The sequence below is a fragment of the Lindgomyces ingoldianus genome (assembly GCF_010093535.1).
Source record: "Lindgomyces ingoldianus strain ATCC 200398 unplaced genomic scaffold BDR25scaffold_1, whole genome shotgun sequence".
NCBI lineage: Eukaryota > Fungi > Ascomycota > Dothideomycetes > Pleosporales > Lindgomycetaceae > Lindgomyces > Lindgomyces ingoldianus.
The window spans coordinates 2,779,054-2,801,866 of NW_022985162.1; the positions used below are offsets into that span (position 1 = coordinate 2,779,054).

Genomic DNA, 22,813 nt, shown 5'->3' on the forward strand with positions numbered 1-22,813 from the left:
ATTGACCTTTATGGCCACGTACGCACCACCATCCACTCTTGCAACTCTTATCCTCTCACGGCTCTAGTTTGCCCACGTTTTCTCCACTGTGGGGCTACTAATGGATATACTATTGCTACTGAAGGTCGACTAGATCTCAAATTGCGGATGCAACGTGCAGCCACGTACGGGAGCATGTGAAACCGATAATGCATAGGATGATACGGCGTGTTGATGAATGGATTTGGAGGTTAGTAGAAGGCTAGGTTATGGTTTGACCTGGAAGTTCGAAGATGGAAAGGGTGGCCCGGAGCGAAAGTTGAATTAATGTTGCATGAACTAGGGGCCTTTATAGTTGAGTGAATTGCGCTGGTATTGAAGAATGCATTAGTTGCGGACCTAGGCTTTTGAGATCTCAGATCAGGACGTGCTTCGTTCTTAGGCTCATTTTGATATTTGTCAATATCTCAAAGAGCACTGATCGAGAACTTGTCACAGTTTTGACACCTCACAGCCGATTAAATGCATCAAAATAACCACTTTTAAACGATGGGAAGTTGGATTCATCTGCATGCACCTGGTCGACCGCATCCTGCACGACTTGTATTCTTGCATACTGCAACAAAAAGCCCGTACACATGCAGTGCAAAGCAAATGCGAATACCCGAGAGCATCCTCGGGATAGGTTTTACATGGCGGCAATCAACGGCGCCTGACTAAGCCAGCGTGAATTCTGGTGGCTTCGTGGGTCACGTGAAATTTGCCGAATGGACCAACCAATCATGTCTTGTTCTAAGAGACATTTCCTGTCTCACTTCCCAAGACTTCAAACCTCGTACCCTAGGTACAACTTATTGGAAGAGTTAAGATGCCTGCATTGGGGGGCATGATAAACTCCTTCTCCTTGGGGTGGGCTGAAGCCTTCGACGTTCGGAGGGCTGGGCTCGTAGTTCCTTTTGACGCTAAATTCGTCAAATCTTTGTCACACCGCATGTACCTTCGACGCCATCATGATATGGTTTCCAAGCTGTTTTATAAAATTAATAGTAGCAACCTGGAGGGTTTCCTGCTCCGTGTTTTCTCCAGTCATGGTTTCCTCTTAAAACCTATTTCTTGGCGGCAATATCTAAAACTAAAGCCTGTCTCACAAATTCACTTATCTAACATTACCTCCCACCCGTAGGCTTCGCTCTACCACTCCATTACACGATGGCTTTCATCCAAATCCTAATCCTTGCTGCCGTATTGTTCTGGTTCGCCCAACTTCGCAAGCTTTCTGTCAACTACCGCAATGCTCGAAAGACCGGGCTCCGTGTTATTTGCGCACCTCTAGATCCCTACAGCCTCTCCTTCCAGGTGCTAACAGGCCTCTTCCGCCCAGTTATAATGCAATTACCTGATTTCTTGACACTTGGGATTAAAGTCATGGACTTCGAGTGGTCGTGGAAAGCGGGCGACACGGTTCATAAAGAGCTCGGACTTAATTTCATCATTGCTACTCCTTCAGGGAATGTTCTAGTCACAGCAGATCCAGTGGCACTTGCTTATATGCTACAGAGAAGAAAGGAGTTTATAAAGCCGGACCTTTACAGCGAGTTGGCCTAAGTTTCAGATTGAATGTTGGAGTTGACGAGTATTCAGAAATTATGGATATCTTTGGCCGGAACGTAGATACTGTGAGCTCCACAAGTGCCTCTCTCTAGTAAAGTGGCTGATCATTTAGGTCAACGGCGAGGAGTGGGCTCGCCAGCGCAAACTCACAGCTCCATGCTTCAACGAACGTGTTTCTGGTCTCGTTTGGGATGAATCCCTACGACAAGCACGGTCAATGCTCTCATCCTGGCTTTCGTCTCCTGATAACAAAGTCTCCAATATGCCAGATGACACGCGAACTGTAGCGCTCCATGTTCTTTCCGCTGCAGGCCTCGGCATCTCTCACGACTTTTCTGCAGGTATGGGGAAGCCAGCTAAGAACCATAGCATGTCCCACCGCGAGTCTTTGATGACAATCTTGCATAACTTGGTCACGGTCCTGCTTGTCTCGCAGATGGGGGACTTGGCTCCGCTGCTTCCGAAAAAACTTCAGAATATCCGACTTGCTATTAAAGAGTTCGGGCAATATATGGATGAAATGATTGCCCATGAGCGGGATGCCATGGAGAAAGACCAAGGCCTGTCCAAACCCAATCTGATCAGCACACTAATCCGAACTTCTGACCAATCCAAAGACGAAGGTGTTAACTCTACTGTGAGGTTGACGGATGAAGAGATCAAAGGCAATATCTTCATCTTCAACTTTGCTGGACATGATACTACCGCAAATACGTTGGCTTACGCGATTTCCCTCTTGGCTGTGTATCCCGAGATTCAAGAGTGGGTTGCTGAGGAAGTGGATCAAGTGCTGGGAAAGGAGGACTATCCGATATATGAGGAGGCGTATCCAAAATTGAAGCGGGTGCAGGCCGTTATGGTAAGCAGCACCTACCAGTTCAGTTACTATTCGAGGTTGTTCAGCCTCTGATTCTCTAAACCCCGCCCCAAATTTACCATATAACTGGCAGGGATCCTTCCCAACCCGCCATTTCCAGATGCTGGCTGCCTCTCCACGAAGAAGCTGACGATATCCAGTACGAAACCCTCCGCCTTTATGGCCCGGCGCCTCTAGTTCCCCGCGGCATCCTCAACCCTAATACACCAATCCACCTCACCAACCCAAATGACCCCTTAACCCCAACCATTATCATCCCACCACCCAACACTCAAATCTCCCTGAATTACCACGGCTCCCACACATCATCCTCCGTCTTCCCTACCCCACAGTCTTTCACCCCTAGCCGTTGGATCCAAGCAAACGAACACCTGAACGACGAAGTTCTACTTCCTGCCCCTCTTGGTTACCAAGCGTGGTCTCTTGGCCCGAGAGTCTGCCCGGGCATGAAGTTTTCTCAGGTTGAGTTCACGGCGGTGTTGGCTACTGTGTTGAGAGGTAGTCGTGTGGAACCGAGTACGGAGTCTAATCCGAAAGGGAAGAAGGTAGCGGACCTGGAGGTCTGTAGAAAGGAGGTGTTAGCGCTAGTCCGGGATTCGGGGCTTTTTGGTGGAACGTTGAGTATGCGGAAGCCCGGAGATTTGTGCTTGAAGATCGTGGGAAGATAGGGCCTGGTCTTAAGGAAATGGACCGAAGGAGAGATTAGTACTTCAAGGTTTCTTGTTCAACAAGCCGGTATATTTCCATGTCAACAGGTCGACGAAAGGGACGCCAAAAACGGCGAAAATGATTGAGCAGTAATAAGGAACACAACATATAACACAAGAAGCATTACGGGCTTGGGGGAATATGTATATATCACGCCCCCACGGCATGATGCATGCGCAGGTGCATCTCCATATTACCTACCCAGGATGACCTTTCCATCTTCCTTCAACCCCACTGCAGCACATACATTATTTTCCGTCAGCACAGCACATATATCGCTCCTCACGCCGCTCACGTCCCGTTCTCCTCTTATCACGTCACGCGTCTGCTGCGCGCTTCATGAAATCTGCAGCAGACATGCAACCTTTGATCCCCCCCCAAACTACTAAAAACCGGGAAATATATTCCCACGACAGCTGCAGTTAGCGGAAGTGTGCCAAATACTCGCGGGATGGGCCATTTGTCTAGACTCATATATCAGATTGTCACATGCATCATGGCTGACTCGTACACCGCCTGGTCCATTGGGGGTTTTCCAGAGCACGGCTGATAAATGTCGACGTCAGCGCGTCGTTGTTTCATGTTAGGCATGTCGAACCACCAACCATTCTATTGGCCTAGTGTTTCATATCCACTCGACCTGAGGGCGGAAACGCGAAATCTCCACGTCTATTAAACTGTAAGGCAAAAGCAATACTAGTCCACTAAGATTAAATATTAACTCGGACTTGCCCTCTCCTCCAAAAAAGATCGGCCAGAGACTGTCATCCAAAATCTCGTGCAATAGGGCGGAAATCGAAAACGAGCATAAGGATTTAAAAGCGAAGGAAAGGAAGGAATCCCACTACTCCGAGAAGAGATTGAATGGAAGGATGGGTGCCTTAGCAGGAAAAGGGGATTTGGGGACGAGGCTTAAACGGAGAAGAAGTGCCTACTCACTTCCACCGGCCCAAGGACTCTTCACTATGTTTCCCCCTCTCGGACTTGGACTCACGCTCACCGTTCCTACTCTCTTCATGGTCGTCATGGTCGTCCCAGTCCTCTAGGAATCGTCTTTGTCACCCACATGAACCTTAATGTTAGGCAACTCACCGACCGGATTCCTAACCCATAAATTCAGTCTCGACGGACCACCACAGAGCTCCCCTCTTGCACCCAAGCAACTTTGTCTACACTCAGCCTCACTCACCGCCACTCCATTCGTCCCATCGCTACCACCACTACTTCCTACCGTTCCCATCCCTTGAAGCACATTCCCCAGCCAACACTCCCTCCCAAACTCCAATCCCGCATACGCATACCTGCCCGCTTCCGCCACCGCCAAACACGCTTCCACCGACATATCATCACTCGCTAGCAAAACAGGTAAAAGCCGCGGATTCGCCAAATCCCTCATGCAAGCTTGATACGAATAGTTCCCTACGCCTCCATTCGCAGGGATGCCTGGGTCCGTGGAGACCTTGGACGGGTCGTTGCTCTTGTACAAAGAAAGCCTGTTCCCCGCGCCGCAGAGTAAGGACTTGTCGCCTGTGCAGCGCATGTTGCAGTCAGAATCTTTGGGAGCGCGAGTGGAGTTGACGGAGGGGTAGGGGCCACAGAAACATTCTTGGCTGTATTCAAGACCGAAATAGGAAAATTGGTAACAGTATTGTGCGCAGAGGGAGGGTGTCATGGAAGTGGTGTTCACGAGGGCGGGAATGCCGGAGAGGGCACGGACGCCGTTGGGGCCTTCGGTCCAGCAGCCTTGATAGATGTAGGAGCCTACTGTTTGGATGCCGGAGAGTGGAAGGGAGAAAAGGGAGGAGGTAGGGGTCGAGAAAGAGGAGGATGGTGGGGGGGATGTGGTAACGTTGAGGGCCGTTGTCGCTGGAAGTGGGGCTGAATTGGGTGGAGAGCTTGAAATGGACGAAGACGTCGACGAAGCTGCTGAACTCGTGGGAGATAATGTCGATACTGATGGACCCGGAACTGGAGTTGGGCTTGGAGTGCTTATTGAAATCGAAAGAAGGCTTGAAGCCGGCGAGCTCAGCGTCAAATCTGAAAGAGAATGGGGCGTTGAAGAAGAGTTAGGTGCCAAAGTGAAGGTTGAAGACACCACACTCGAAGTAGCTGCCCCAATGCTCCCTCCCGCCCCACTCGAGCTCACCTTCGATGGACCCACCTGCACAGCGCCCCAAATCCTCTTATCATTCCCTGGCGTCCCAGCAGCCCTCTTCAAATAACACGGTGCTCCAGGGAACCCAATCCATGATACGGCTTTACATTGTGGCGTGACGTCGCACAGGGCTAGACAAGACTCGAAGCTCATTTCATACTTCCAGCTGATGTCGTTGTATGCTCTGTCGATGAAGCACTCGATGCGATAACTGGATCCTGAGGGTGTTGTGTAGGTTGTGGAGTTCCAGACTGGGCAGCTAGGGGGGTTTGATGGCGCTGGGGGCGAAGTAGATGTTGTTACTGAGGATGTTGAAGGGGATGAGACAGAGGTGAAAGTGGAATTGGAAGTGAAAGTGGAAGTGGGAGTTGATGTGGAAGACAGAGATGATGAGCCAGGGCTAAATGAAGGAAGGGGTGAAGACATCAGTATTGAACTGGAACGAGATCCCGACATCGGTCCCGTGAACGAGCTCAACGAGCTAGTCAACAGACTCGACGCCAACTGATAAACGCCTAATCTATTCGAGCCACCACAAATTTCTAACACATGATCTGCGCACGGTATGTTACACTGGTTATCTGTAACCGGCAAAGACATGACCGGAATTGCATTGCCACAGTAGCATTCCTGTCCGTTCTCCACGCCGAAATACATGTATCCAGAGCAATAAGTCGCGCAGACTTTGACGGTCATCGTGCTGATTGCGATGGACTTAGCTGAGAACGCCCCTCCTGAAATCTCGTTGTAACACCCAATATAGTTGTATTCACCAGCCGATGGAACAACCACTGGGCCAGTTGCCGATGATGTGGGTACAGAGTCAGATGTTGTTGAAGTGAGCGGAAATGAGCCTGGTGAGACGGATGTCGATGGTGTGGAGAGTGACGAGTTAGGCATGTTTGATGTCGTTGAAGAGATGGAAATATTTGGCAAGCTGGGTGTCAGTGATGAGGATACCGGAAGGCTTGTGGAAATTAAGACGGATGAGCTTGACGATACAGATGTTGCCGTTGTCGCTGACCCCGATGTCGAAAGCGTGTTAGTCGTGTTCATCGCCGAGGTATGGATCATCACACTGGACGTGCTAGATGTGCTGGAGCTACTCGAAATCGGCGACACCCCATTGACTTGATAAATCTGCATCCTATTCCCTGCACCACAGAACTCGCTATTACTGCCTTTACACGGCATATTGCACTGAGACGAATTCGTAATCGTAGCCGCTGGATTCAACTTCGCCCCACAATAACACTCCGCACTAAACTCCAACCCAAAGTACGTGTAGGCCGAACAAAACGCCGCACAAACCTCAACAGTCATAACGTTACTTGTCGTCGAATTATCACCCAGCGCCCTCCCAGCCGACTCCGCAAAACAGCCGATGAAATTGTACGCACCCACACTGGGTGTGATCTGAAGAGGAGGCGAAGTCGTATTGCCGTTGAACTTTGTCAAGTCTGCGAAGAGTGAGATATGTGCTGTGTCGTGGAGGTGTCCGTCGCCTCCGCAGATTTGGTTGCGGTTTCCTGTGCAGCCAAAGTTGCAGTCCCGCTCGTTGTCTCGTTGAACGGGGAGTGCCTGGCCGCACCAGCATTCTTGGGAGTACTGGGTTCCGGCAAAAACGTAGCCTTGTTGGAAACATGCAGCAATGCAGCGGTCGTTGGTGTTGTTTGCGGTATCTGAATACACATTGGTTCCAAGCTGTCGCCCGGGATTGTTTTCCTTGAAGCAGCCAACGTACCCATATCTCGCGGTGCCATTTGGAAATAGAGGACCGACTTGCTCAGCAGCTGCCTGACAGAAGAATCCAACCTCCTGCTTTCCAAGATTCGGATCGCCTGTGTTTAGTACCCAGACGGCTGACCCATTGTAGAATGGCAAATTGACCTGGGATTTGGGTACAGCACAGTACAAGACTGCAGTCTGGCTTTGGTTCGCAAGTATAATGGTCCCTTCTGCAAGGTCGATGTTATTGGCTGCTCCAATGATACCAGGAATGCCATATGGTGGCTTGGACACTGTGACTGACAATGGCACTGCATTCGGCCCACCGCCGTTGGTGATACGCATCTGAAGGCTTCTCGACTGCGCCTCGTATACTGTGCCAAAGTTGAAAGGGGTAGTGTTGGAGTATGACACCCATGCTGACCCATCTATAGTTTGGAACCCAATGACGGCCTTCGGGTATGTCCCCGCAGCACCAAACACATCCAAGACAGCAGTACCTCCGTCCGAAAAGCCTCTTATATAGACGGCATGGTTACCCGGGGCATTTGGTTTGTATGTTATACTGATAGGTTCTGAGGACTTCGGCTGGATTGTCGTCCGAACAGAGAGAAACTCGAATTGCCCAACCTGCAGATTCCCATCATCAGTCGAATTCGGAGTCACCCAAGGACCCTGTTCTGAAGTAAGTGAGAAACTGATGTTGGTAAAAGTTAGGAGACTATTGCCCAAATTCCAGAGGAGAGATGACTGCGTTGGGCTAGGCTGTCCGAAAATGATATTGAATGAATTGATGTTTGGGACGATTGCGAGTATTGGCTTCATAGAGTCACCGGTTCCTTTTAAAACTACAGGGACACTTGATGAATACCCCGGGGTTGCACTGACCGCATGGATAGTGACATCCGTAGATAAGGATCCGACGTGTGAAGGACTGAATATAGCAGAAAATGTAAAAGACTGCTCGGCCTTCAGGCTCATTGGTAGGGTAGGGACATTCGAGATATTAAAATCCTTCGTGCCCGAGACTTCGACTAGCGTCACCGAGGTAGCTGTGAGCGCAATACAACCAACTGTGACTGGTGCAGACGCATTACCCACTTCTACCGATCCGAAAGTGTATGGAGATGAGCAATTGAGCGGAAGGTTGGCGGGAGAACCAAAACCATATAGATATCCTTGAGTAGTGCCAATGTAGGCCCTCCCATTTCCAAAGACGGGTCGTGTGAACTTGGTAACTCCCGGAATAACAAAGGAATTGAGCAGCTTCAGAGGGCCACTTGATGGGGGAATTGGATCATAGATGCGGAGGTTAGAGCCTTGAACATCTGAAACCCAAAGCAGGCCCGTTCCTTCCTGGCCGTTTAGGGACGTTGTGGTCCCGTGACCTGTCCCGAGAATGTTTGCGTTCTTGTCCGGCGAGTCCGAAACTTTCGTGAAGAGAGCCTTTCCAGACATATCGCAGGAGAATTTGAAGACATGAGTTTGATACTGCGTAACACTGATATACACATAGCCGCCGCCCAGGGGCAAGACTGCAGCTCCCGCATACACGGAGTTTTCGTTTTGGAACGTCCCAATGATCGCATCCAATTTGTTTGGACCGTTTTGATAACCGCCCATATTGTCGAGATCTAGCCAATATGTTTTTCCTGATTTTCCAGTGACGACTCCAATTCGGCGATGATTCGGACAAGAGAATACATCGGATGGGAGAATTTCCAGAGGACTGGATCCCAGGTCCTTATCTGCACCATCTAGCTGAGTTTTCTCCCACGGCATAAAGAAGTCTACGATCGTCAGAGTACCATCGTCGTTAATCTTGGCATTAACAGCAGCCTCTTCCAACGATGTCGGAGGGAAGCGTCCAAGGACTGAATTCCCCGTAGCTTTCAGCTGGGAAGCGTACCCGTTGCCTGTCACAAAGTACATGCTCCCTTTGCCATCATAAGCAAGACCACCGCCACTCATCCAAATCCCGCCTCCTCTGACCGTATTCGCCTCAGGACCGCCTTGCATTGCAAATGCCTCGACAATCTTTCCAGTAGCCTTGTGAAATCCTATGATGGCGCCAGTGTAATTGTACTGCACACAATGAGAGGCATATCCTGTAAATACATAATTGCCTACTAGCAGCGCGCCGGGGCGGGAGTGCTGATTGCCGCCGATAAACATTCGATTCGGATTGTTGCGGAAAATGGTTCCGTCCACTAGAACCGGCCAGTTCTGAGCTTCCGACAAGTCCTCGGTATGAATGGCGTGCTGCCAGTACCGACCATTAAGTCTTCCCGGGGGATTCTGAGGACCGAATTTGCCATCTTGAAACTGATCTGCGTAGGTCTTTGCCGTGAGATACCAAATTCCTGTATCTGGGTCGATTACTCCAGTCGCAGTTACACCGATAAGAGGGTTAATGTCGACACAACCTGAAGGTGGTTAGCCCTGGTCTACAAATACCGAGGCATCCCGTTTGAGTTAACGTACTTTCTAGTTCAGCTTGAAGAAAGGGAACGTGCAAATTCCTTGACTTGACTATCGCACCCGTCTTCGCGTCTAGTTTGTAGATATTATTCTGTGTTGTCGCAACGTATACGTATTGTACTCTGTCGGCTCCGGTATATACAAGGGGCTGCGAAAAGATCTGTTCTGCGGCAAGACCGTTGAAGTTTCCAGGTAATAGAGTCCTGAATATCTGGCCAAAATCAGCACTACCGACAACTTTAGGGTCCATATTGTGGTTCCTGGGAGCTTATTAGTGCTCGGTCGAGAGCGGTGTGGGATTCCAGTGCTCAGCGCACGCTTGATACCCTGCACGGGTATTGTCTCCTCCCCAAGTTATCGTATCCGTGCCACTGAGGGCCGATACATGCATAGGAAGGAAAATATTCAATAATCCCAAAAGAAGGGCCATTTTCAAAGGAAAAGAAAAGCGAAAGGGTGCCATGAAAGCTTGAGTGATAGCTGTAACGGAAAAGCTATAGGAGGGTATCTATTTGAAAGAAGGACAGGGAAGGTAGGAATTGGTGTGTTGAACCGTCTGATGAATTGGGGCTGGAGGCGCCGTCATACAGACAAGATTGTTCCTGAACATCACCAGTCAAAAGTAGCTGAACTTGGTGTTGAAGGAGGTACAGGGCCGTTCGGTGGCACTTCCTTTCATGGAGTACGGGGTACGGAGAGTACCTAACTCTGTCGGTTGTTGAAGGTAACGGGGAAGATGCTCGCTTGATTCGGGGGAGACCATAATGCTTCCTGAATTTAGGGACCAAGAGGCTGCTCCCCACTTAAAGCGTGAACGGGAACAAAGGGCCAGCCTTTGGCGGCGAGGCTAAGTGGGGAGCTGATTGTGGCGATGGCTGCGCCATGAAATTTCGTGCTTCGATGGATCACCGATGAGAATGAGAGAGCAGTATTTTTTGTCCTGCAAGGAGAGATCATATGAACCATATATCCTTTTAGAAGGCTGATTGGTTTTTGTACCCGAATCCTTATTGGGTTGTGCTCGCCCGAGCATTTGAAATACTAACGTCTGGTCATAGAGTCATACGGTGCACACGCTTTCGCACCATCACCCAGTTGAAAACTGTCAGAGAATACTCTAAGTGTCGCACTACCTACCACCCAGCTCCTTACACCCAACACCCTAACTAGCGTATTAAAAGACAAGATTTGAGATTTTTGAAGGGGTGCAGCCGGATATCATCTTCAGGCCATGTCCTAGGAGCGCTTTTATCTTTAGGGCCGAATACTTTACTAGGCTAACATACTGCGGAATGTGTCGAGTTCAAAGCTCCCCTCACGTTATGGTGATGATCATTAAATCTTACGAAGTTGAGAGAGAGATACAGCCGAGCTCATGAGATATCGAGGAATGTTGTCATCACACTACCAACAGATATATGCATGGTTCCTTCAGGTAGTGTATCATAACAGATTCCGAGCAGAGAACTGGTGTTGTACGGGGGGCGTTGTACGGGGGTTAGTTTGACTAGCAACAGGCTCGGTGTTGCACAGGCGGAGGCCCTAGGGATGCTTGAGAGACGTTGAAGCCTGGACATTGAGATTAGCCTTGCCTATCGGGCCAGAAAGGGAGAAGCACAGTACCAAAAGTGGTCAGCCTCCTCGCACAGGCCCACCGGTAACTTCTAAGTTTGGGCTTTCACATTTAGCTCCATCGATTTCCCTGCCTTGCAGCAGTATTGTGGAATTCCTTTGAAACAGGACCTGAAATCAACTTAGTAGTTCCGCCAGCTGCCGTCGCTGGTTTTTCTTCGCTCAAATAAGAATTTGATTCTGGAGGAATATTTCAAAAAAGCGCGAAACTCCGTCGTAACGCCATTCGGTGTCCTAGACAGTCGTGTCACAGTGGCGGCCTTTAAAAGGGGGTATAGGTTTAAAGGGTGTGTTGTTGTCTCAGCCTTCAATTACACATGTCCAACCTTCGCCTCGGGGAGCCGAAGGTGGCAGCTATGAACGGGACAGCTGCATACCCCGAAAATACCAGTAGAAGAGCTCATAAACAGTGCACGCGAAAAAAAAAAAAATCGAAGATCATAGGAAAGCAACTAGAGAAATGGAAAACACCGTAGATCCTTGGCAACCAAACGCTGACGGAGCATAATGCGCCATACTCCCCACGTCCTTGAGTCAGCACTTTCAAGGCTTTAGATCAGCTCACCTTCTCCCTCATCCTCTATTTCTCCTTCTTCATCCCACTCTAGATCGTCTGCTGCGGCATCAGCCTTTCTTTGCACATCTGCTAAGCCCGAAATCTCTTCAACCCACCCCCTCTCGTTCAAAGCTCTTTGGACAAAGTCCCACGGATCTTCCTGGTAAGGCTTCAAGACTTTGTCGCTGCACGCCGAGCAGCAATCATACGGCTTACCCTCGACTTGGATATTGCTAAAGTTGTTCAGGTACCCACGTATTGTATGTGGGATAGTACCTAGCGGATGTACAAAAGGGGCAGGGAGAGATGGGTGAGATGGGGATGTAGCAACGGGGTGCTTTGAAGGGTCGGTTGGGGCGAGGGCCTTGTAAGGATGCTGAAGTATACTAACAAGAAGCTCGACTAAGAGACTTGATGCGAGAGGTGCTACCCCTGGACGAGTAACGGTGCATTGCTGATCTAGCGTAGCATCCTTGAGGGACTAATCGCAAGACTGTCAGACTAAAGGAGGGAATGGAGTGGAAGAGAAACCTACATCTGCAGGCGCTACGACGTCGTTGCAAAAGTAGCAGCCTAACTCATGATGGCCCTCCTCGGTAGCCTTCAGGCCATGTCGCATGACAACGTATGTATCAAATCCGAGTGCAGAATTCAAAACAATCTTTCCAGCGGCCTTGCCCATAACTGTTGGAAGCCACCTGCTCTCTCTCGTATCCATGAGTAAGAATATGGCATCGTGTTCATCTATTAGCTTCTTCAATAAATCGAAGTCTGCTTTGGTCTGGGCGCCATCCGTAATCGGGTGGCCAGCCATTGGGACCGATATCACGTAACCCGACGCATCTACTCCTGGATATATTTCTGCTAAGGCCTCTGCCGCTCTCACTGCCTTCTTTGCTCCGCCGTTTATGCAGTCCTTGAAATTAAACAAAGGCTGCCGCACGGGATTCGAAAAGCTGACATTCGCATTATCGACGAAGGTAATCTTCCTCACGCCCCATCCCATCAAGGTCCTCGAAACGTAAGATCCTAGAGTTCCGGCACCGAGCAGAAGACATTTGCAGTTCTTGATAGCGTCAAGATCGATGCCCGGGGAAATCCGCCACTTGATGAGTTTGAGGTTTAGGTCCACAGCCTGGTCGGCTAGCTTTCGCTCGTCCATGTACTCGGAAAGATCCACGTGGCGGGAGTTCACTTTCCCAGCATTGTTTCGCTCCCAGCCCGTCACCTTCGGCAATTTTGGAGTTCGTGGCCGGGAAGAAGTTTCTTCTGAGGGAGTTGGCGATGAGTCAGTGGAAGGGTCGGATTTCACATGGAGAATGAGAGAGTTCGCTTGGTCGCGCCGCAGGTGAGTGTCGCGATAGCATATGATCTGGGCTTCATCGAGGCGCCATCGGTGTCGTATGAGAATGAGAAGATTCCTGAGCATCCACCCAGGATTGTCTGGGTACGTCGAAGGGTCCGCGAAGCCCACGAAGCGGTCCGACTTGTCTACGCCATTGAAGAATCCCTTCTCAAACAGCTCTAACCTTCCGACCACCCACTTGTATCCAATTTCTTCAGGAGGCGTGGCGGGCGTCTTGGGTTGCTCGTCCGTACTCGCTTCGCCTCGGTCTTTCTTTACGAGGAAAAAGCCTCTTTGTCGCGCATCAGAGCTATAGCGCCAAGTCTGCACAGCATCCACCAAGTAGGTGGTTTCCCTTGTCGTGAGTTTTGTGGGCTCTGCTGCCTGTTTCCAGACTGGGTCGGAGTGTATGGCGGGAAACGCGAAGTGATATGTGAATTTATACTTCTTTAGATTGGCGAAGAAGATAACGGCGAACGAGGAGAGAAGGGAGGGACATTCGTAGATAGATCCATCATGGATGGCTTCCCATATCTTGCGGATGTCAGCGGAGCACAGATAGAAGTGTTTGCTGAGCCTACTGTTCGCGCAGCCCGCTCTATGACGGCGGTGCGATCCAGGTTCTTGTAGTCCTCCATAGTATTGCAGTTCTTTATGATGCCCTCAGCACGGATGTAGTTTGCAGGGACACTGAACGAGGAACAAGATTAGTGCGACATGCGGCAGCGGTGTGGGAAGAGAAGTACTAACTCGTCAGTCGTCAACGCGTTTCCATGAATCTGCATGCGGTGGGATCGGGACTCGTGGTCGCCCGGGCGTACTTCGTAGAGCCCCAGGACCTTTCGCGCCGAGTCGTCGAGCTTGTCATGGTTGATCTTGATATGCGCCAAGGCAGCATAGAACTGGACCTCGACGTCGCTCGCCCAGGTTGCGAATTTGATGGCTGACATGGTGCTGTAGATTGTAGCTTGAGCGCCGGCGATGGGGGTACTGTGCCGTATTTATGAGGACGCGGGCAAGGCGATGCGGCTCAGAGTCAGAGGGACAAACATTAGAGATCCTAGGCACGTGTGCGTGGTTAGTAGGGGGTGGTGGTGAATGTCTTAGGTCGCGGGTGCCTGCAGAGTGTGTAGCTGAATAGCGCGGGGCCTTCCGTGGATAAACTGTGGGCGTTCTAGCAAGGCGGGGTATTGCGCCAAGAACGCCAAGCCCCGGACGCGTTCCTGAAATTGGTCGTCGCGTCCAAGCTCCTACTTCACGTCTCTCGGAAGCAAGGCTGTACATGCTCGCAACAACCGGAGACTGTCGAAATAATATCGTCCTCCTGGAAATACACGTCGTCTTGCCCAATTGGTCCAATCGTTAACATGTTCATCGGTCTTTGCGGAGGTAGCCTCCCCACCCAACATTGCTACTAGAAGCTAACGTGCTCGAGGCATATGCGCCGGCAAGTCGTCTATCGCCTCCTATCTTATTGAAGAATACGGCTTTAAACGAATATATCTTTCCCGTACTACTGGAACCCCTGCTGTGGAGAAATCAGCCTCAGACGCTCACGTGCCATCCGGAAAAGCAGAAGGCGAATTCAACTTTCCCGATATCGACACTCTACTTGAATTTGTAACCTTGCGATGGCGAGAACGTTGGGTGACTACTGATGTATGGGATGAAGAATCCGTTGATGTTTTGCTTCGCCGCCCATTCTTCCTCTTGATTAGCGTCGACGCACCAGTGAGCGTCCGATGGCAGAGATTCAAGGCAAGGTATGCGCACTACAGGCCTGCGGCCATTAACGGTATAATATGCTGACTTTGTTCAGATGTGTGGCAAATCAGCTCACACCTCCGACTCTAGAACAATTCGTTCTCCGCAACGACGACCACCTTTTTGCCCCGGGAACTGGTTTGGGGGCTCTCATCCAACGGGCGCAGCTGAAGCTTCTGAATTCTACAAATTCAATCTCTTCCTTATGGACCGCTCTAGGCTTACTCAACCTTCCTAACGAAGCTCGTCTCCGGCCCAGCTGGGATCAGTATTTCATGCAATTGGCAGACTTGGCTGCGCACAGAAGTAATTGCATGAAGAGGCGCGTCGGATGCGTAGTTGCCAGAGAAAAGAGGGTCATTAGTACTGGATACAATGGCACACCCCGGGGCATGACCAACTGCAGTGAAGGCGGTTGTTCACGGTGCAATAACGCATCAAGCGCTGGGGTTGGGTTATCAACCTGTTTGTGTCTCCACGCGGAAGAAAACGCACTACTAGAAGCTGGACGAGACCGCATTGGAGCAGGGTCCATTCTCTACTGCAATACCTGCCCCTGCCTCACATGCAGTGTCAAGATCACCCAAGTCGGTATTAGTGAGGTCGTCTATAATCAAGGATATCTGGTGGATACAAAGACAGCTGAGATATTTGCAGAGGGTGGCGTCCGTCTACGTCAATTCACACCACCCACTGAGGGCTTGGTTGACCTCTCACTAGGGGCGCTGCCTGAAACTTTTAGTTCATTAGACATGATAGCTGGAGCGGAAGAGGAAACGTCCAAAGTAGCAGACGCTCGGCAAATTCTCGACGATGAGAATTTCATCCGGCCGATAAGATAATTTTGGAAGGTTATTAGCGCAAAATAAAGATGACCGTCGTTCTTCCAATGCAAATGGCTGGCGGGTAACGGAAGAGCGGGGGTGCCCTGATTGCTGCACCTTTTCTTGTGGAATTAGTAAGGCTAGCGAATAGTGCTCGAGTTCCTGAATTCTTCCCCTTGGTTTGCTAAAATTTTCCTTGAGCGCATCTTTCGAAGCATGAAACAACTACCTTCCGGGAGGTTTGCGAATGAAAATATCACACTACGGCATACTAGATTCAAGTTCTCTCTAAACTTAGTTACGTGTACCCCGAGGAAATATTTCCTTTTCGTGGGGGTAAATGTAGGTTTAGTAGACGAGGTCGTAAGGCTGACCAATGGAGTCACGCTAGGAAGCATGCCCAAAAATATTCAATGCCTTCCAGACTTTGGCACATGAGACAACTACAGCTTTCGGGCCTCAATCCCCGTGTTCTTCTCACATTGGTGACCCTTCATTTTCGTCCGTAGGAAGATGAGGAGTGGTCCACGAAGCCTAACTATATGCGGTATTCGGCAGTGAGACATGTAGGCGACTGGTTCTCTTCAAACAGGCCACCATGCGATCCACGCATATCCTACTACCGGTTGCCGCCCACAGTAGGTTCTGGTTTTTGGTGTAATAAGATTGCACCTGCAGATACCTCTTTTGTGGAGACTGGACCCTGATATCAATATTGTACACTGCCTCACGACCAGCAACCCTCGTCAAAGGAATTAGAAGGATCGAGCTATCGCTTTAATCCCATCCATCCTTCTACTTTTGCATTTAGTTTGTAAGGAACATGTTTAATTTTGCCTCTTCAACCTCCCCACAACACTCTACAGGGAATGCTACCGAACGAGTCGTGTCTCGAGATCCATATCAGGTCCCTTCATTCAGCAAAGGCGATAATACTACTCAAACGGGAATGGAGATGCTTTTACTCTCGTAGACGTTCAGGGCATTGAATCCTACAGTACTTCTCACACTTGGGGAAATGACAGCACTAGATCTATCTTCTGAGGAGGTCAACCCGTACACAGACAGAGTATGTGTTTGCAGTTACGGAGCTCTCAAAGCTCTAGTCACCTGACATTACTTTCACCTGTCAGCTTTAGGTCACGTGATAGATTCACTGGTACTATATAAACCCGTAGTTACCCTCTTTAGCAGTCATTCCAGTTCCTCATACCTCAGGTGCTCCTGCAAGCTTCGCGGCCTGATATCGAGGGTTATTCCGAAACGGATTGGGGCTGTGGTGTCCTTGATGATACGAGGTTCAGCGATCGCCATAGTCCATAATTTAAGCAACATGTTTCTATCGGGGAAGCCTATAGATGCGTATCCTCAGGTATGGGCTAAGAATCTTGTACTTGCTGCCGCATGCCTTGTCAGGCGTCCACTTGCCTCTGTAATTAGCTTAGCATTCTAGGAAACCCTTTGGAAGGCTCTCCTGTCCAAGTAGACCAAGATCGAAGCTCTCGATAAACTATTCACAGTCTAGTCGAACCCTCTCAGTTTCTTCTCTTTCGATGCATTTCGAACTGACCCCGAAGCGTTGCTGCTAGCTGCAATTCAATGGTAAATTCCTCTTGCTGCCGTCTTTGGACCAAGTACACTCAATTTTCTCATATCGACTCAAGAAACTACCAATAGCTAGTGTCACGTTCCGACTTTCAACAACACCCCTGGCAGTATTTGGCTCTCTGGAGGGCTCGGCGTCAAAGTTATGGTTACTCTAGATTTTCATCGGTGGAGCTACGAAACTGTGGTCCCTAGTCGCATCAACTTCCTGCCCTCTGGAACCTTTTGTGGTACGAATTGTTCCTATTCATATACATTCGTTGCACTGGTCATGACATGCTACTACACAAACGACATCATTCCCCAGGAAATTGACCGAAGCGATCCGGCCGATTAGCATCGCTACGATCTAAATAGCAGCCAAGGGTGCTAGCTTTACGGTTCACCTAGCATGAAAAATTCTGTATTGGATAGCACTGGCAACTCTTTTAACGTTACCTACGCTAGACATACTAGATTCCTGATGACTACCACTTGCGTATGAACTACAAGAAAATAATATGGGGCTACACCCAGTGCTACTACAGTCTCCCCGTGACATGCAATAACGACATCCCTACACACAAAATATCTGCCAGACCATTCTAACTTCCAGATGAATTCCATGCCGAGTACAAAAATACCGGGAAGAGCTGGAGATCAACGCCTCTAGGGCCTCGAAGTAGCTGCTCGCGGGCTCTTCCAATACTTCCACCTCGTCTGGCTCGCGGGCTCCATCCAACTCTACAAATACACGCTTGCAGGAAACGCCCTCAAAATACTCCTAAAAATCCAGATTCAATGTACACCTTTGGTGCAAATCACAGGCTTCAATTTCAATCGACAACAAGACCTCGTTACCGCCGTGCCAGAGCTCTTCCGAAATTTCGCCATCTCTACCTTCTTGCTGGACGCAAATTATACGAATTTTACAACTTGTACACTCGAAATCGAATTGTCGATATACCACCGCACTTCTAGTTACAACTGGCAACGGGCAACTTGAAGGGTGGTGAGAAAGAAGGAGAATGGGGTGCGTGAGAGAGTTTTAGAAGATAGGAGAGTGAAATTGGAGAGTGTGAATGGCAGGTGGAATTCTGTCGTGGAGAACTAGAGTTACTAGATTGTGTCTCGAAATTATTCTTCGTATATGTAGAGAGTGCAGATGTAGCCTTGTATGGTTTACGGGCGGAGAAGACATGGGCTTTCTTGGAAACATGGATACCTCGTCCTTGCTGAAAGTGGGAATGATGTCTAACGCTTCGTGAAATTAAAGGAAGCGCCTTAAACAAATCATTCCAATTCCTCTTGAAATTCCTTCTGGAGAAGTAAGCTACCTCAGTAGAGTGAATTCAAATGTCACGTGAATATGTCCCACTGTTTCGTAGCCATCATTGTCACGTTAGAGAATTTTTTATTTGTAATCATGAGTCACCGTTCCTTTCTACTAGCCTTATTTATATGAGAGCAATATTCAACGGTGAAGTATCTCAAATCACGTGCCCAGGACCTTGCAGGTCAAATCCGGTTAGCTATCCATCTATATCTACTTTCCGACCAACACGCCCACATAAGACATAATTATGCATTTTAAATTCCTGAGAGGTGCTCACTTATCCTTAAAATATCCTCTCGTAGGTTTGCCCAATTACGTTTAACAACCCCATTAAGGGCATTTCGCAACACAACTGATTCACTGGAGATTCACCGTCATGTTCCCCAGCTCTCGAACACATCTGAACAAGCCAGATTAATTTTAGTTAGCCAGAGCGTTGCGTCTTTTTTGTAGGGCTGACGGGCATGGGTCCTCTGTGCTGCGACTCTCATACCTCTCGCGACGATATCTGGATGTATGCAGAACAATGCTGTCCTTCCTGTGCGATTATCCTCGACCGCCTGAAAATCTCGCCACAGAGTCAAGGTAACTACTTCCATGAGATTTAGATTTGTGGTTCCTTAGCCTACGATGTACCAGGATGCTTCTTCTCTGGCAACATATAGGTGTTTGCCTAGTAACTGAAATTGATCCACCAGATTGTATTCTGAAGCTTGGCAAAGTAGAGATGGAGTGGGCGCATTGGAGGTTTTAAGAATGCGTTAAAACCCATTCCAGATGTAGAGGGGACATCAGCTCAGCGTTGCCAAATCGAATCTTCTATGTCAACTTTTCCTTTGAAACGAAAGATGTTTAACTCAGAGTGATTTCCTCCGATCTGCAGCCCTAGCGTTACATTAAGTTAAGCCGCTGTTGGGGAGGCGAAATGCCTTCGTGTCTTACAACAAAAGAAACCTTAAGTAAGTAGAAGATTTCGATTTCATGGAAAATCATGCCACGCACATTTCAGGAAGCCATATTATTCACACGGAGTCTTGGGATCTGGTGTATTTGGATCGATAGCATATGCATTGTCCAAGATGACGCAGAAGATTGGCGGACCCAGTACAGTAAGATGACCGATATCTATGGAAACCCACTTCTTACACTTGCTGCTATACATCCAGAAAACTGCTACACAGGAATCTTCGCAAAGATGAGTTCTATAACAGGTCACATAAAATTTCTGAGCTTTGGGATGGTGGCAAGAAATGCCAGCTCTATGCGAGGAATTCGTTTCCTAGTTTCCATTCACGGAGATCTCTCCAATGGAAACTATTTATCCCCTCTTTAGTATGGCATGGATCTACTAGGAACGCTTGTTTCCACCGCGCCTACTCCACTTTACTAGTGACGAGCTTGCATCGGAGTACCGTGAAAACAAAGACTGCGAATGCGTGGATATGATGCGCCATGGAAATTCGGACATCCGTTCGAACCTCCCCATAGCCTTCGATCACGTAAAAATAAAACACGATTGATCTCTTCACTCCCCAGCAGTTATTGACACTGGATGGTTCCAAATTGTTTCAGAATATTCGAAGCTGGTCTTGAGCCCCATCGGATGTACAACTTATTATAGATTTCTTGGGTTCCCTGTAGAGACTCTCTTTTACTTCGATATCCTTCATTTCTCATGCAAGTACTGCCAAGGCAGTCCGTTTGGGGAAGTCCTGTCAGGCCTTATAACGGTAGAAGGGAAACCATCGCCTTGTTGATTCATGGGCGGAATGGCTATTTATGTCCACGGGTTGGTTTTACAGATCCATATCTGAGATTTGAAATCTCCCCTGATTTTGAGTCAGGGCTTCCAACAGGCCGTACTACGGTCCGTACAAAGTGAACCGTAACGGTCACGTGTTCAGTACGAACGTACCGAGTTCGTGAGCCGTACCGTACGTCTAATAATACCCTAGGTACAGTACGTAGTACAAATTGTATTACCCTTTTAGAAAGTTTAAATAGTAATTTAGGAGAAGTAGGAGGGTTAGGAAGTAGTAGGCTTATAAAAAGCGTTTAGGGGGTTTCTAGGTTTCTAAGGTTCTAATTAACTAAAAGGTTTAAGCAGACTCTTAAATCTTTTTTTAAGTATTTTAATTTATTTATTTGCAATCTACTGTCTTAAAAATGCTTATTACTAACTATTTTTTATTCTAGGGTTATCTATCTACGCACCTTACTGCCTTATAGACCTTATCTAGTTAATTAGATGCTAGTCCTGTAAGCTGTAGCAGTAGATAGCTATATTATCCGTACGTAAGTACAGCTGCGTCTGTACATGCGTACAGCTGAATTAAGTTGCCTGAAACAGTTAGCTATCTAGCCTTGAGTTAGGGGCTATGTGTACTTAACAACCCTCTTTCTTTGTACAAAGAGAGAGGGCAGTAGTTAATTATAAGAAGATTCTTGCCTGCTTACCCTTGTTACAGGCTGTACGCTTAGCGTACAGCTGCCCACCACCTACCGCGTGCGTAGCCACGCAGAGAAGGGACCCACCACCAGATGCGTAGCCATCTAGAGGAGTGAGCCAACCGACATATATTGTCTAACCTTTACTAAAGGAGCATAAGGTTAATGTTAATAGAGAGCACTTACTTAACAGCGTACAGCTACTACAACACCTATAAAAGGCACCTAGAGGAGAATTAGTTATCTTATAGTTAGTTAGACCTTATTTTATGTCTTTAGAGGCCTATAGTCTAAGCTATTTTAACAAAAGTATAGTGTACTTTAATTAAATTATACTATTTGTACAGATCACGTGAGCTAGAACAGTTACAATATGTACACCTACCTCTCCTCCTCCCTGTTGTACAAACGTACACAAAACCTCACTTGTACAGGCCTTAAAATCGCCTAATCGTGCAGTACTACGCCTTGTTTGAAGCCCTGTTTTGAGTATTGGGATTTGTAATCCTCTGGTTTTCATGAGCCTGGCCCAAAACTAAATGTCTTAAAAATGGCGAGTGTCGGGGGGTATTCGTATTTGATGGTTTTTTCCATGCTAGAGAAGGAGCGGCTAATCTACCATAGGATTGGTTCCTTGTGTAGGAAAACTAGTGAGATGGAAAATCTCAATCTGTACCTTCGTTATACGGAGGCAGTTGCTAGCATTCAATGGGTTGGGGCTAATCAACCCAGGATCGTTGCTTATCAAATGAGTTGTTGATCATAGATACTATTCCTATTTGTGGACTCCATACCATGACTTTGCACTCGTTTTGGTATTTGAACATTTGTTTGGCGATGAATGAGACATTTGCCCCCACGTGTTCATTTAGAGAGAAGAAATAAAGCTACTTGGTAAATTGAGTCATGATTCAACGAATACCGGAAGGTTGACCTCTCTGGTTCTTTGGGGCTACTACCTGGGAGGAACAGATATTATTAGAAAGGAGCTAGTTGTCAGCATAGCCCGAACGGTCAACACAGGTTTCTTCCCCCCTCCAAAAAGGGTCTGCGCATACAATAACAGAGAAGTAAAATGGTTCGCATATAGGGAGAAAGAAACGCTGGAGAAGTAAATGAAGAGGGAACATATGCTAAGGTGGAACTAAGGGAGGAATACACATCAGCAATTTATTTCGCGACATAAATTAGGCTGCTCAGGACTTCTGCGGTATTGGTGAGCCACAGGACTTCTGTATTTTAACCAGAATTATAGGAAGACTGATGTAAACAGGTTTCTTATAATGTCTCCTATTCGTGCCTTGGGATTAACTACTAACAAAAACCCCTAAGGATTGCATTGTAAGGAAAGGGATGCCTACTATAGTGGATACAGGCAATCTTCTCTGTGGTATCTCATTCACACCCATGCAGCCTAGTAAGTACGTTCCTACTAGTGTCCTGTTTTCTGTACTATTACCGCAAGACATTTGCATCACTACTACTAATTGCAACACTCCTGCGCAGTACCTATGAGAACCCTTGCTCGCTCCATCCTATTTAGATCACTTCCTGTTCGCGTATTAGCTAGTGTTCTTTAGAAAAAATTGTCCGGTTATTCTCTCATCAGTGTCGCTGCTCGGATTTCTGGGGAACGCTGCTTGAAGCTACGTGGAAGCTGCACAGTTGAGCAAGATTCCCAATTCTGTTCTGTGAGACTACCGATCCAACTCTTGGTGCAAGGGCCGCAAACTTAATTTCGAAGATTCAGAATGGTACCGATGCTTTGAATCCAAAGCATCTCCC

General features: G+C 48.2%; 6 protein-coding genes across 6 annotated transcripts; 3 read left to right on the forward strand and 3 right to left on the reverse strand.

The window, feature by feature from the left end:
- Positions 1-1,188: 1,188 nt before the first annotated feature.
- On the forward strand, positions 1,189-3,136 carry BDR25DRAFT_365397 (cytochrome P450; the record flags this gene model as incomplete). The annotated part of the gene is given in 4 exon segments (XM_033696888.1): positions 1,189-1,574; positions 1,592-1,655; positions 1,703-2,449; positions 2,608-3,136. 4 exon segments carry the CDS (start codon positions 1,189-1,191, stop codon positions 3,133-3,135), a joined length of 1,725 nt encoding a protein of 574 aa, XP_033555097.1.
- Positions 3,137-3,865: 729 nt separating this feature from the next.
- BDR25DRAFT_276126 (WSC-domain-containing protein) lies at positions 3,866-9,930 on the reverse strand (the record flags this gene model as incomplete). The annotated part of the gene is made up of 5 exons (XM_033687537.1): positions 3,866-5,053; positions 5,825-6,267; positions 6,415-9,484; positions 9,543-9,799; positions 9,857-9,930. The coding sequence occupies 5 exons, from the start codon at positions 9,928-9,930 to the stop codon at positions 4,218-4,220; spliced, it is 4,680 nt and encodes a 1,559-aa protein (XP_033555098.1). The 3' UTR covers positions 3,866-4,217.
- A 1,564-nt stretch (positions 9,931-11,494) lies between these two features.
- BDR25DRAFT_330767 (autophagy-related protein 7) lies at positions 11,495-14,198 on the reverse strand. Its single transcript, XM_033692562.1, has 4 exons — positions 13,823-14,198; positions 13,654-13,762; positions 12,263-13,606; positions 11,495-12,208 (listed from the first exon to the last, which is right to left on the reverse strand). Exons 1-4 carry the CDS (start codon positions 14,020-14,022, stop codon positions 11,723-11,725), a joined length of 2,139 nt encoding a protein of 712 aa, XP_033555099.1. The 5' UTR covers positions 14,023-14,198; the 3' UTR covers positions 11,495-11,722.
- A 145-nt stretch (positions 14,199-14,343) lies between these two features.
- Positions 14,344-15,789, forward strand: BDR25DRAFT_250967 (uncharacterized protein). Its single transcript, XM_033686099.1, has 3 exons — positions 14,344-14,461; positions 14,508-14,835; positions 14,892-15,789. The coding sequence occupies exons 1-3, from the start codon at positions 14,440-14,442 to the stop codon at positions 15,676-15,678; spliced, it is 1,137 nt and encodes a 378-aa protein (XP_033555100.1). The 5' UTR covers positions 14,344-14,439; the 3' UTR covers positions 15,679-15,789.
- Positions 15,790-17,195: 1,406 nt separating this feature from the next.
- On the reverse strand, positions 17,196-18,639 carry BDR25DRAFT_348523 (uncharacterized protein; the record flags this gene model as incomplete). The annotated part of the gene is made up of 9 exons (XM_033694427.1): positions 17,196-17,299; positions 17,356-17,419; positions 17,449-17,508; positions 17,558-17,614; positions 17,719-17,786; positions 17,830-18,028; positions 18,098-18,187; positions 18,240-18,564; positions 18,608-18,639. The coding sequence occupies 9 exons, from the start codon at positions 18,637-18,639 to the stop codon at positions 17,196-17,198; spliced, it is 999 nt and encodes a 332-aa protein (XP_033555101.1).
- A 917-nt stretch (positions 18,640-19,556) lies between these two features.
- Positions 19,557-19,913, forward strand: BDR25DRAFT_207875 (HET-domain-containing protein; the record flags this gene model as incomplete). The annotated part of the gene is made up of 1 exon (XM_033684546.1): positions 19,557-19,913. A coding segment is annotated over one exon (357 nt), but the record flags the coding sequence as incomplete, so codon positions are not given.
- Positions 19,914-22,813: the final 2,900 nt, after the last annotated feature.

Coding starts and splice junctions, on each gene's coding strand:
- BDR25DRAFT_330767 (XM_033692562.1), bottom strand. CDS start 14,022: ATGTCAGCCATCAAATTCGCAACCTGGGCGAGCGACGTCGAGGTCCAG. Junction 13,763..13,822: donor AACGCGTTGACGACTGACGA/GTTAGTACTTCT, acceptor TTCCTCGTTCAG/TGTCCCTGCAAACTACATCC. Junction 13,607..13,653: donor TAGAGCGGGCTGCGCGAACA/GTAGGCTCAGCA, acceptor GACATCCGCAAG/ATATGGGAAGCCATCCATGA.
- BDR25DRAFT_250967 (XM_033686099.1), top strand. CDS start 14,440: ATGTTCATCGGTCTTTGCGGAG. Junction 14,462..14,507: donor GTTCATCGGTCTTTGCGGAG/GTAGCCTCCCCA, acceptor AACGTGCTCGAG/GCATATGCGCCGGCAAGTCG. Junction 14,836..14,891: donor TGGCAGAGATTCAAGGCAAG/GTATGCGCACTA, acceptor GACTTTGTTCAG/ATGTGTGGCAAATCAGCTCA.